The 12,342-nt window shown below is 44.1% G+C and overlaps 2 protein-coding genes across 5 annotated transcripts in view; one reads left to right on the forward strand and one right to left on the reverse strand.

Moving 5' to 3' along the window:
* LOC103475896 (endonuclease domain-containing 1 protein) lies at positions 1–7,145 on the reverse strand. 2 transcript variants are annotated; one of them, XM_081615307.1, is made up of 3 exons: positions 7,057–7,145; positions 840–1,078; positions 1–720 (listed from the first exon to the last, which is right to left on the reverse strand). In XM_081615307.1, exons 2-3 carry the CDS (start codon positions 1,023–1,025, stop codon positions 112–114), a joined length of 795 nt encoding a protein of 264 aa, XP_081471433.1. In that variant the 5' UTR covers positions 1,026–1,078; positions 7,057–7,145; the 3' UTR covers positions 1–111. The 2 variants fall into 2 exon arrangements, with proteins under 2 accessions (XP_081471433.1, XP_017164063.1); XM_017308574.2 differs by lacking the exon at positions 7,057–7,145 and having other exon boundaries at positions 840–1,253.
* Positions 5,948–12,342, forward strand: part of LOC103475867 (uncharacterized) — a 24,073-nt gene continuing 17,678 nt past the window's right edge. Inside the window, exons 1-2 of one of the 3 annotated variants that reach the window (XM_081615306.1) lie at positions 5,948–6,089; positions 10,135–10,251. The gene's annotated coding sequence lies outside the window, so the exon portion shown is untranslated. Of the gene's footprint in view, positions 6,090–6,651; positions 6,748–10,134; positions 10,252–12,342 lie in introns of those variants that run through there. The other 2 variants (XM_081615304.1, XM_081615305.1) reach the window with 2 other exon arrangements.

The raw sequence follows: 12,342 nt of genomic DNA on the forward strand, positions 1-12,342 counted from the left end.
TCTTTTTTTTACTGTGGAATATATTATTGACCTTTCTTATTAGGAGAAACGTTTGAATCTAGCACGATCACACATGTCTAACAGATCAACACATGGTAAATGGGACGTCCCTCAGATGGTGTGCTGCAGGTACAGTGGGAGAGGCGAGGGAGAGACGCAGTTGTCATAGAAGATCTGAAGGTTCTGGTCGACATCCATGTGGTTTTTCAGAAACATCTCCAGCTCCTGCACCGTCATCTCATGAACACTGTTCCCCTCTTTGGCGTTCTTGGCCAAGGCCGCATGGGACGGGAAGAGGATGCGCATGTCGTGGGGAGAGTTGCGGTCGTATTCGGTGCAGCAGTACGCGGACCATATGTCTTCGGGGATGGCCACCCGGTCCTGGTTGTTGCGTCGGATCATGTTCCCCCGGGTGGTCACTCCAGTGACGATGTAGGCAGTGCCACGGCAGAAGTTGTTGAGGCGCACTCGGATTCGCTCCTCATACTCACGCCACGGTCCGATGTTGAACTCCCTGATCTCTGGGACCACATTAGTCAGTGTGTAGGTGGCGGCGCGGTCGTGTGGAGTGGACTGGTGCTGGTCTGGGTTCAAGTGTCCTCTTTCATAAAGAACAACGTCAGAGTAGTCGTCTAGCACTGCCTGGCTGTCCTCGAACTTCATGTGAAGGTAGCCAGTGGGGAACGGCAACATGTTCCCATTTCCATCGATTTCTGCCAGCTGGGAGGACATGAAAAATAAATTATTCTCTTTCACGTCCTACCAAAGCATTTTGTTCTCTTTGTAAAAAAAGATAAACTTTTAATGAACATAGGTATTTCAATTTAAAAGACACTAACCTGTGGTTCGTACATCCAAGGGTAGTCCACACGCCTGTCTCCCTCTGTTTTCTTGAAGGTATAAGCCGAGTAAACCGGGATCCGTTTGTGAGGATCGTACAGCGTCACATATCGAGGTTTGTCTGCGTAGCGTTGGCAGATCTTCTTTAGCCTGATGTCGACAATCCCACGTGGCGGCGTCCCCATGTAGAGCGAGTCCTTGCATCTCTCCACATGATTGAAGTCTTGCACAACAGTTGCTAATGAAAGGTAAGGTAAGGCCGTAAGAGCAAGAACCAAAGAAGTTAACATCCTCATGTTTGTGCCTGTCTCCTCACTGACTCGTTCCTTTGCCCTTGTGCAAAATGAGACACTTGCCGTTATTATTTAAATATCACACAGCTGATATGCAAAGTTGGACGTGTGCTTCCAGAGAGTAAGCCTTGAGTTAATGTAGGCGTTAAGGGCATGTCACTGCCATTAACGTGAACTCAACTGTTGAAAACTTTGAAGAAAAACCTGCAGTTTGCAACAAACTGACTTTTTTGGGTTGTATTAAGGAGCTTCTTCATCTTTGAGTTGAATATTACCCTCTAACCCAGACACCAGTCTTATATGATTAATGTCATGAAATTTATGGCATTAAAATGCGTTGCTCAGAATATTTTTTATGCTCATCTACTGGGATTTGAAACAAGACTCGAGTTCTTCAGTTCTACTCGTTTCAGGATTGTAGGGGTGATATCTAACTCTAGTGGTAAAGGTGAAAATGTAGGATACGTCCTGGATTGGTCACCACAGTGACACAAGGCAAACAACCATGCATGCACATATCCAAGGATAATTTAATTAGGCCATTTGCCCTAACGTGCATGCTTTTTCGCTCTGGGACAAAGTCCCCACACTGGGAAAACATGCAAACTCCATGCAGAACAGCCCCATCTGGGACTAAAACCTTGGACCTGCTTACTGCAAGGCAACAGTCTTGTGCTGTGTCACTGTGCAGCCTAGTGTTTCTTGCATAATTGTAAAATGCAAACCTGACTAATCTGATTGAGTTGTGAACAAAAGGCCCAACGTTCCCAGCGTGACTCAAGATACTCTGCGTCTTGGTTTGAATGGTGGATAAGCCACTTGGTAAAGGGAGATAACGCATGAAAGTTTGAATACCAAGTGGCAAAGATTGTGAGCGAGTACCAGCGAGGTCTAGCAGTCCTTACACATTGCTAGGTCCAGCATCTACTAGTTCAACTCAAAAAACAATCAAATATTTTGACAGGTAGTCATGATCATAGATAATAAGCTATTGGAGACTTTTCTTAGACTGGGAATAGAAAATGTCCAGTAGCAGAAGAAACATGATATCGAAGCAAAACTCTTAATGTTCACCTCAAATGGCAGCTCGCCTCTAATTGCGTCTTCCTGTGTCCACCGCATTTTGAAGTCTTTCGCAAAAACAACCTCCATATTGCAAATTTTAACAATCCCTGCTCATTAGCCTTGTCTTTGTGAGCAAAATACTGTTTATCGGCTTTATGTTCCAACGTGACCCGAACCAGGCATTATTTTCACACTTACTCTGAAGGGCTAGAAGTTATTGGTAAAAAATGATGAAATATTTATATATAACCACAACTGTATTTGAGTTTAGCTGATAAAAGTTGCGGAGGAACATTTGTCTTGATTGGTTTGACATGTTAAGCACACAAAAAGTAATGCAGTTCCAATGACTTGGAGTGTCTGCTGCTGCTGCCGGGCTGCCCTCTGCTAAAGTCTGCTTTATGCAAATGTAAACTGTCAGATTAGCCCCAGCTACAATCCTTCACTGCCCTAATAAGTCAATTTGAGTGACTGAGTGTTGTTAGGAGCAGCTTGCCTCTCTGATCTAATCTTGAGTTATGACAATCATAACTTATGCGACCGGGCTGATGATGCAGTTATGTGGACAGACATTTTTCAACTGTCAGCATTTTTACCAATTAGAATTATAAATTCGGACCAAGTATAGATCCGGCTTGGCTGCCCACTGCTGCTCCCCGGTGCAGGGAGGAAGACGGGTTGTGATGCAGCCGCTCAGACTGCTGCTATCGCTCAGTTCTTCATTAGCAAAAGGCAACAGCTGGTAGGTCTTAGTTGCCTCCATGTAGCAATTTTCAGTGTGAACGATGGAAACAAGAGTCGATAATACAATTTTCAAATAGATGATGAAATCACTTTAGCAATGATGTATCCTGTGAACTTGGTGATGCGTCAAGTTTAAAGCCTCGTCTGCTTTGAATGTGATCGGTAAGCAATCTAGTAGAGAAGTTGCTCCCACACAAGGTCTGTCCATGACTATAGGCATGCAAGTCAGTTTGTTTTAGATTATTTGTGTACCAGGGTGCTTTACAACCCAAAAAGGTAACGTAAATGATAAGATGCTGAAACAGATCATTTGAAAGGTATATCAGCAAAGCATTAATGCAGAAGCCTGAGTGCCAAGCTGCGGAATCGTTTAAGGAGATATTTATTTATGGAATCAGTAATAAAAGAAATGCTTAACTAATTCTGGGAGTAAATATTTCTCATTGTATCACATTTTATTAGTCTGTACCACAGGTTTGAGAAATGTTTTCATAAAAAGTGACACAGAAGTAATTACCAAGTAGTTTGTCATGTAAAGACAGAAAACAAAGAAAGAAACTGTTGTCCAGTGGAACTGATTCATTGGTTGAAAGAGCTAAAAAGTAATTCCCAAACCCAAGATCTGATGTGTGAGACAAATTCAGAAATTGCTGTCAGCATTTCTTCCTTGAACATGGAGTTCTAAACTTTTCTTCACATTTGACAAATTTGAAACGAAGCTAAAATCACACTACCTGAACTATATTCTTCCTTTTAGCTGTTTGTGTCTTTAGCTCTGAGTTATGGTTCATTTCAGTGTGTGCCGTCAAACACACACCAAACCACGGTGTTCAACATATGCAACATTTCAATCATCTTCAGATAACAAGCGCCATCAATATGCAGTACCTAACTTTGTCCACATAGAGGCAGTATATACTTTTTGCTGAACTAGATTCAAACTCATTGGTCACCCCCTTCCAAATAACAAGGTTGATTCCTAATTTATCATCGTTCTTGAATAAATAAAATACATACAAATATTATTATAAATGTGATGAATAAAAAGATGAATCAAGAGCTTTACATCTGCCCCTAAATAATAATTATTGGCAAAAGTTTTTCTTTGTTAAAACACCTATTTAGCTCGAGTAGACTATTTAGCAATTTGGCACAATTCCTTTTTTTTAATTTAGGGCCCAATAAGTGTGTATTATTTTTAATTGTTCTTACTTTATTGCGATTTTGTTTCATATTTTATCAAATGTCACGTTTTTCGGCATTAAAAAAAAATAAAATTATAAAAGCAACTAGCACATAATGGTTAAATGTAAACGTACTGTCCGTTTAAATCAGAAAACTTTCTAATCAGAAACGTTTCTAATCATTCATCGCATTTGATACCAAGGCGAACGTGAATAGAGAGCCGTTTCAGTGCCACTCACAATATGGCAGACAGTTATTTAGGGCAGTGAAGGTTTTACGTTTCTTTGCTTAAATACACATTGAGTTTGTTCTGATTATACTTTCTTGCTCTTTTCCTACCTAGTAGGAAACTACTTTAGACTGAAACAATGTATAAGATGCTGATTTTTCTCAGCACCTTATCAATTGAAATCAAATTTGTCTTTCTTTTATTTATTTTTTTCAGCTTTCGTGATATTTGCTGCAGTATGAATGTGGAGTACAGCGGAGTGTCTTTTACTTAAACTCTGACTGCTAGAGTTGCCTGGAACAAATTTTGCAGATCCCAGAAAGTCGAAGTAGTTGGACTAGTGTCTCTGTTGAAAACCACCGTGTGAGGGTCATTCCAGGCCTCGTCTGAGCCGCCAGGGGGTGTGATTCAGCAGCCTGTCTGGCATACGGAGCTGTAGCAGCCTGCTCATTGGTCTGAATACCCACATGGGGTTGAAGACTAACCAATGAGAGTTCAGACTGATCCGGGTGCTGTTGCTATGGCACTTCAGAGGTAAAAAAAAAAAAAAAAAAAAAAAAAGTATAATAATTTTTTAAAAATCTAATCATAAAAAAATAAAAATAAAAATCCATCACCGGTTTGCTTCTATCATTTCACCAGCTGGTCTTCAGGTCACCATCTTTCTCGACCTCTTGCTGTGATTCCAGGGCCCCCCAACCGAGAGCTCTACCTGCTTTTTATTGGCCAGTGAAGGGTGAAATGAGCAGAAGAGCGAGTGCTGGCTGGTCTCATATTGTGTGCTACAAAGACTTTAGACCCTCCTTCACGAAGGGAGAACCGAGGCCCCTCCTCCGCCGGTTGTCCTGTCACTTGACATTTGAGCTGGCAGCCCCTCTTGTCACCATTTTTACTCTGCTACACACACACACACACACACACACACACACACACACACACACACACACACACACACACACACACACACACGCACACACACACACACACACATTTCACAAAGTTTGCATAATTTGGAATAAAATGCATGATGTAAGTTGATCTCCTTGAATTTAGTCGTTAGAGGAGAATTTTAAAACACAATTGCTGCAAAAAAAAAAAATAAATAAATAAAACAACAAAAGGAAAAAGTCTCAGTTTTCAACACACACTCACAAAAAAAAAAAAAGAGAGAAAACAACAGCGCATATTTCAAATTCAAGATAGATGTAAAGATATAATATTTATTTAAAAATATCTCCTCTACTGTACTGGCTGGGTTCCAGCTCCCTCACATCCACATTCATACTGTACACAGACGCACGTAGGCACACAGGAAGAGAATTAAAGATCCCCCCCACCACCACCACCTCCTCCTCCTCCTCTCTCTACCTCCCTCTTTATTGCTCTCTGTCTGCTCCTCTCCCCTCCTCCTGTGATAGATGAGAGGGGCCCCCGGCCTCCTGACTGGCTCCTGCCCCTCTGACTGGCAGCTCGTGGGCCCGCCCCACCATCCCTCTGTGCACGTGGATCAGTCTGTGCTGCTATGAGAGCCCCAGCATCAGAGAGTAGAGTGGAAACAGGAAGAGGAGGCGAGGGGGGAAAGAAAGGAGACAGAGAGGAGAGGATCGGGTGAGACAAGGTGGCGAGGAGTGAAAGAAAGGGAGGAAAAAGGGGAGAGAAGGGCTGCCTGGACCAAAGACCCTGAAGGAAAAAAAAAAAAAAAAAAACTACAGAAAAAAAAAACCCCAAGAGAGGTAAATGAGGAATGCAGAGGAGGAACTTGATGTGCTTATTTTATGGTGGTGAATGGAAATCTACTGCATGCATTGTGTGTTGGGGTAGAAGCGTGTGTGTGTGTGTGTGTGTGTGTGTGTGTGCGTGTGTGTGTGTGTGTGTGTATCTGCCTCTGTGTGTTTTTCCTATTGTTTCCATCTCAGTTCTTGGATCATTCGGGGTGTTTTAATGTTGTGCTCTGTCAATGATTTGTCTCTCGATGACTGTACTGCAGTGTACGTCTGCAGACTGCTGCACATTCATGCATGAAGCTTACACACACACACACACACACACACACAGAAATACACACACGCGCTCACGTGCAGACCCACACTGAGAGGAGGAATGTGAAATGATGAATGTAGTGAAAGAAAACTGTTGCGGTTACACTTGTGGTTCAATTTTCTTTTTTTTTTCTTTTTTTTTGCAAACCGGAACATCGAGCTGTTGAATGCGAGTTTGTGTTTGTGTGCAAACTGGAGTAGGAAGAGCAAGGATTAGATCCTAATTTAGAATAACGAGGACAGTGTCTCATATTGCACAGGTCTCCCAACAACATTCGTCAAAACGGATTTTGCTGCTTCCAGCAGAAATGTCACACTTAGATGGTTGCCATGCTCACCCAGGAGGTCAAAGGTAAGGCGGCTGTCGCCAGGATCATCCTGTTTCATATATATTTATGCCTTCAGTTGATTACCGGCTTTGATAACCACCTGGACAGCCATTTCTAGGTTACCATTCACCACGCAGACCAGCTGTGCATCTCACACACACACACACACACTCACTCTCTCTCTTTCGTGCACGCACAGTCTTTCGTCACACCTGCCAGCATGCTTTACAGTCTTTGTTCCCCCCCAAAAGCTGGACATTTTGTATTCTTTGCAACAACAACACAACACACACACACACTCTTGCAACAAACCCCTCTCTGGTGTTTCTGACCTTGCCTTGGTACATTCCAGCACCCCCTCGGAGGGGCTGAGCTTTATGGAGCGTATGCCGGCAGAAGCTGCTGTTAACTGGAATAGGGAGAAGAGGGGGGGAATAGAAATGGAGGTCTGCAATGCAAACCAGCAAGCAGGGATGTTATTTTTAGAAGAAAAAAAAAAAAACTAAGTGATTGATATTCGGCTCGTACTGTACGTTCGCTATGTGAGCATTTGAGCCCGGCTCATGTCTGCGTCTGATTGGGAGCTGGGCATGTAGTCGGCGAGGCTATAGGGGAGGTGGCGCTGCTGGTGTTGGTGGGGGGTCCAGTCGGCGTCCAGTCTGTCTGTATACCTTGTTGCTTCCACTCGGTCTGATCTCTGCCTGTCCTCTCCTTGCGTTGGCTAAGAAACCACAAGAGGCAACTATGGTGTGTGCAGGGGTGGGTGTGTGTGTGTGTGTGTGTGTGTGTGTGTGTGGCAGACCTTCCTTCCCTTTTATGGTATAGGAGCATGATCCACTGCATGAAACACGCATGCACACGCTGCAAAAGATGCACATCTGCAGTGGTTTTGCTGCAGCTAGCTTAGATGATGCATGATTGTGGTGTTTCTAACGTCATTCTGCTTAGAAATGAAAACTTAGCGCTCCACATTCTTTGAATATTGCTGCTCACCCATCAGTCGTCGCCTGGGGCAGGCTACAGGCATCCAAGCTGGACTCGGGGGTTTTAAAAAGTTAGGATTTCATAAACACAAAGATCTCCCATCGTATTTATTGCAAAGATCACAAAGGAGCCCGTAGAGCGCCCTCCGTTTTCTCCAACTTCATGAAGAGTAGATTGCTTCCCCTCCCCCACGTGTCGTTGGATGCTGTTGGTCAGCTGGCTTCCATAAGAGTCCAGCACTTTTGATTGCTTGCAGGGAAACTTTAGAGAAACTTGGCTCTTTCAGTAATAATGCAGTGCCAGTTAATAGCAAGCACTTCTAATTCAGTTGAAGTAGGTCACGGGGATAAATTCAAATTGACATTTAAATTCCAGCCTAGATATAATGCACTGCATTTAAATTCAGTTCCTGATGTCAGCTGAGGAAAAAGAACCAAGTCTCTATATGAGGGTGCCCAGCTGATTGCGTTGAGTTGTTGACTTTGCAGCAATCCGTCTTTCTGAACTTGCTTCCAAACGCAGGCATCGTTGGGAAACTAAGGACGCTTAAAAACTAAAACATTACCCTTAAAAACTACAGCTCTGAAACGAATAGGTATGTGTTCATGTATTATAAAAATATAACAACAGGTAAATCTGATTGATACTGGTATTGCAACGAGAGATGCAGAAATCGATCGACCAGACATCAGAATCGGCCAATTTTTCCTTGACCAGCTCTAATTGGTAATTCTATTAAATGGGGGCTTCTTAGCATTGTTTTTTTACATCCTGCATGCGGTAGATTACAGTACAATACAGTGTAAATCAAAATACCTGTAGATGGCTACATACTGAGAAATCAGATTTTTCCATCCGTCAATGGGTCAGTGTAATGTCGCTGACTCGAGTCTACTCAAAGAACGTGCGACGCATTTTTCTCCTCTGTGTGGTAGAGTCCTTATACTGATGTCACGCTGTCGTCCGTCAGCCTTTCATTTGAGTTGGAAGACATGAAGCCCACATCGTATCACCTGCCTCAAAATTGAACCCTGCAGGATACACCAGCAACCAGCTGATGGGATCAATCCAAGAATCAATGCGACTCCAGCAGTGACCCGTAATATAATACAAAATGACTTCATTTCATGCTATCTTGTCCAGATAGTTTACTCACCTCTAGGCACCGGATGCTTGAAAATGAAAGTGAAACTTAATGCCTCCCTGACTTACTGTCTGATAAACTTGGCTAGTCAGTACCTGGCCGATTGTCCCCAGGTGATCCGGAAATATGAAAAGTGAAATGCTTAACAGAACAGTAATGAACCGGGTCAAGGTGAAGCAGAATAGTGTGCATTTCCACACCACTGATCTCTGCGTACATGCCCTGTTCAGAACTTGTTGATCCATGCAGTCTTATTAATTTCCTTCATTCGCGGCTTTGTGACCCATGTTCCTATGGATTTGTTTTTAATGCTGGCACACATGGCAAGATGGGGAACAGTGTGACAGCAGCTTAGGAAGAAAAGGGAAATATGAGTCAACAGGTCAGACCGCAAAGAAAATCCAAATTGGTAGTGATGAGGGAAAACTTGATCGGCGCATCCGTTATTGTAGCTACTTGAACTAACAGATGATTTTAGAAGCATTCTGCAGACAATTGGGGTTTTATATTTAAAATAAAGCAATTGGATGATATTAAATATCTTTCTCTGTGTTTTCCAGGGAATACTCTGAAACTGTGCTACGTTTATGCAAAGCACTTTCATATCAGCCTGTCCCTTATAAGTACTGCTGTGAATAAATAAAAAAAAGCTGAAGTTTAAAAACCCCCACAGACGGTCTCCTGCCCCCACCGCCGACTCAACCTCTCCTTTCTGTGTCAAAAATCGCACACAAACGCAAACACTCCCCTCCTCACTGGAGGCCTTCCTCCCAGCTCTGGACTAAATGATATCATCGGTTGCCAGGGATACAGGGGCACAGCGTGCCGAGAGAAGGGAGGGTGGAGACTCAGGCAGAGCCGCTCGCGTTGCCAGAAGGAGAAAGCAGGAGGCTGGGGGTATTAGGTATCAAGATAAAAAGAGGGAGCCTTGTTGAAACAAGTGGTAAAGCAGAAATGCGGTGCCATGAAGAGGAAAGGCAGGTAGTAAAAAATAAAATAATTGCCTGGACACCCTCCAAAGGTTATTGTTTTTTTTTTTCTTTCTTTCTTTCGTTGCCCTGCAGGGTCACATTTGTTAAAGTGTACATGTTGGTGGGATGACTTAGATAGGAATAAAACAGGAAGGGAGTTACAGGTGTACCCAAGGGACTCCCTTTGATTTGAAACAATAAAACCTTCCTGTAATGTACATCTGTGCACCAACTGTCTATGGTATTTCCTACAGCTTCTTACTATTTGTGTTTGTGTGCTTTTCTCTTCTCTCTCTCTCTCCCCCTACCAGCTCGCAGCTATTTAAAGGGATCTGAAACCGCACTGGTCTGGAGTCTTTCTAATCCTGTCCTGATAGCAACGTCAAAATTCGGACCTGAAACTCTTGTCTCTCGGTGGTCACTGTAAGGTAGGACCGGCTCACGCAAAGCACCCTGATGTTTAGAGTTCAAATGAACGCTTCCTATTTACACTCGGCGAACAGGAAGAGTGCGGCGAGCAAGTGTTTGGTGACAACATGGAAAGCAGGAAGCCTATAGGCCCAGTATGCCTTTTGCGTGAAACAAAAGGTGTTTCTTGCAGCGCACTCCTACGGGGTGAAGCTGTTTGTCCTGCACATTCTTTCCTAAAGGTTGCCTCACCGTGAAGGAGAGCGTTTACCCAACAGCAAACTTCACCCATTTTGCACATGAGATCATTTGGCCTGGAGGCTGGATTCCAGATGTGTTGAATTAACCCCGCCGCATATGGCTTCAATATTGGACGCACAGAGCCGCTGTTGTGAGGAGTCGAGCTTAAGCTGCGGCTGCCGACTGACAGCTCCGCGCGGACGGCGCGGCAAATAAAAGCGTGTGTTTCCGGCGTGCAGCGACGGGGCGGGCTGACGACAGATGGTCGGTCTGCTGCTGGTGCAGGCAAGCAGCTCCGGGTCTCAGGCTCAGCAGTTGCTTGCGAGTCTTTGTCTCAAAAGTGCCGTGAAACTGTACACGCAGTTTCGCGAGTAGAAATGGCCGGGCGTTCAGCGCAGAGCCACCTTCTTTGTGACCTGGGACAGCTGGACGTCGAAGTGACTCGCCCATCGTCTCGAAAGTCCTGCAGCCGTGATTTCGATCCGCGGGGCGCCGTGTTTAGAAAAGGCCGAATCACAATGCTGGTTTCTGGATCAGCAGGCTGTAGGTTGAGTGTGGGTAACATCGCAATCGCAAAGGATCCCTTGAGTGTGATATTTGGGTCGGTGCTACATTTTAAGTGTCATGCATTCATTTTCCGCACATCCATGATGTATTTGACCAGCTGGATGGATGCCAGGCGTCCCTGAGCTCCACATTGTATGTATAGGGAAAGCAGCTTAAATGAAGTGGGGACGTTATGTAAAGATAAAGAAAGAAAATTGTCCAGAGGACGTAGGTCAATTGCAATCTAAATTGTAATTGCAGTTTCCAGCTCAGGAGAAGCATCTGCACAGCACAACACTGTTGCCACGCAAAGTTCGAACGTCTCGCAGGACACCGTCCAGTCCAGTGTTTCTCCACCCTGGTCCTCACCGCCACCCTGTCCTGCATGTTTTAGGTATTTCCCTTCTGCCAAGCACCTGAATTGTATCTCTGGGTGATTAACAGGCTTCTGCAGCACTTGATGGTCGTGCAATCATTTGAATCAGCTGTTCTGGAACATGCAGAGCAGGGAGGGGCGGTGAGGACCAGGGTTGGTCCACACCGTTATTGTAAATATGCGGAAATGGTACGGCACACCTGCAAACCTACAAAGACATGGCTGTCCGCCTCAACCAACATGCAAAAATGCCAATACTGCATGTCACTGTTCCCACTGTGGCGGCAGCATCATCCCCCATCGAGCAAGAACGAAAAATCTGATCAGTGTTGATGGGGGAATGTTATTGACCTAGTTACCAAGTTACCAAAACAAGTAACTGGACCCAAAACATCAAGCCAGGGAGACGATGGAGTAATGTGTTAGAACGGTTCAATCAAAGTCCCGACCTAAATCCAATTGACTGCGATGCGATTTAAAAACTTCATAATCCTATCTGAAGTCAGCTGGAGTTGCTAAGTGAAGAGGACTGGACAAAGGGAGAGCCAGATAGATTTCTCGGTGGAGACACATGCTTCAAGTCTTGAGTGAGATTGGCTGAATGCAAGTGCATTTAACACTTATTAGAGTTTTATGCATAAAAATGCTGAATATTGTGCAATATTCCACTTCATAGTTTCGCGCTACTTGTGCATAAAATTGTGCAGAAGTTCTACAGCTTGCTAACAGCCTTTTTTTTTTTTGGAAGTGCATTTGCGGCTTTATCTCACTACACGTTCACAAAATAAGCTCTGCATGCAAATATTGACTCGTTGTGTTTTCTCCGTCTTTCTGAATGTACGTCTAAATCGAGCAAACGACCTCAAAAAAAAAGAAAAAAAAAAGCCCAAAGCAACAGGCAAAGAAGAAGCGTCTGGTCTTTAGTTGCTCCGGCAACGGGTCGGGCTAC

Source organism: Poecilia reticulata, chromosome 14 (assembly GCF_904066995.2).
Source record: "Poecilia reticulata chromosome 14, P_reticulata-male-v2, whole genome shotgun sequence".
Classification (NCBI taxonomy): domain Eukaryota; kingdom Metazoa; phylum Chordata; class Actinopteri; order Cyprinodontiformes; family Poeciliidae; genus Poecilia; species Poecilia reticulata.

Coding starts and splice junctions, on each gene's coding strand:
- LOC103475896 (XM_017308574.2), bottom strand. CDS start 1,136: ATGAGGATGTTAACTTCTTTGGTTCTTGCTCTTACGGCCTTACCTTAC. Junction 721..839: donor CTTGGATGTACGAACCACAG/GTTAGTGTCTTT, acceptor ATGTCCTCCCAG/CTGGCAGAAATCGATGGAAA.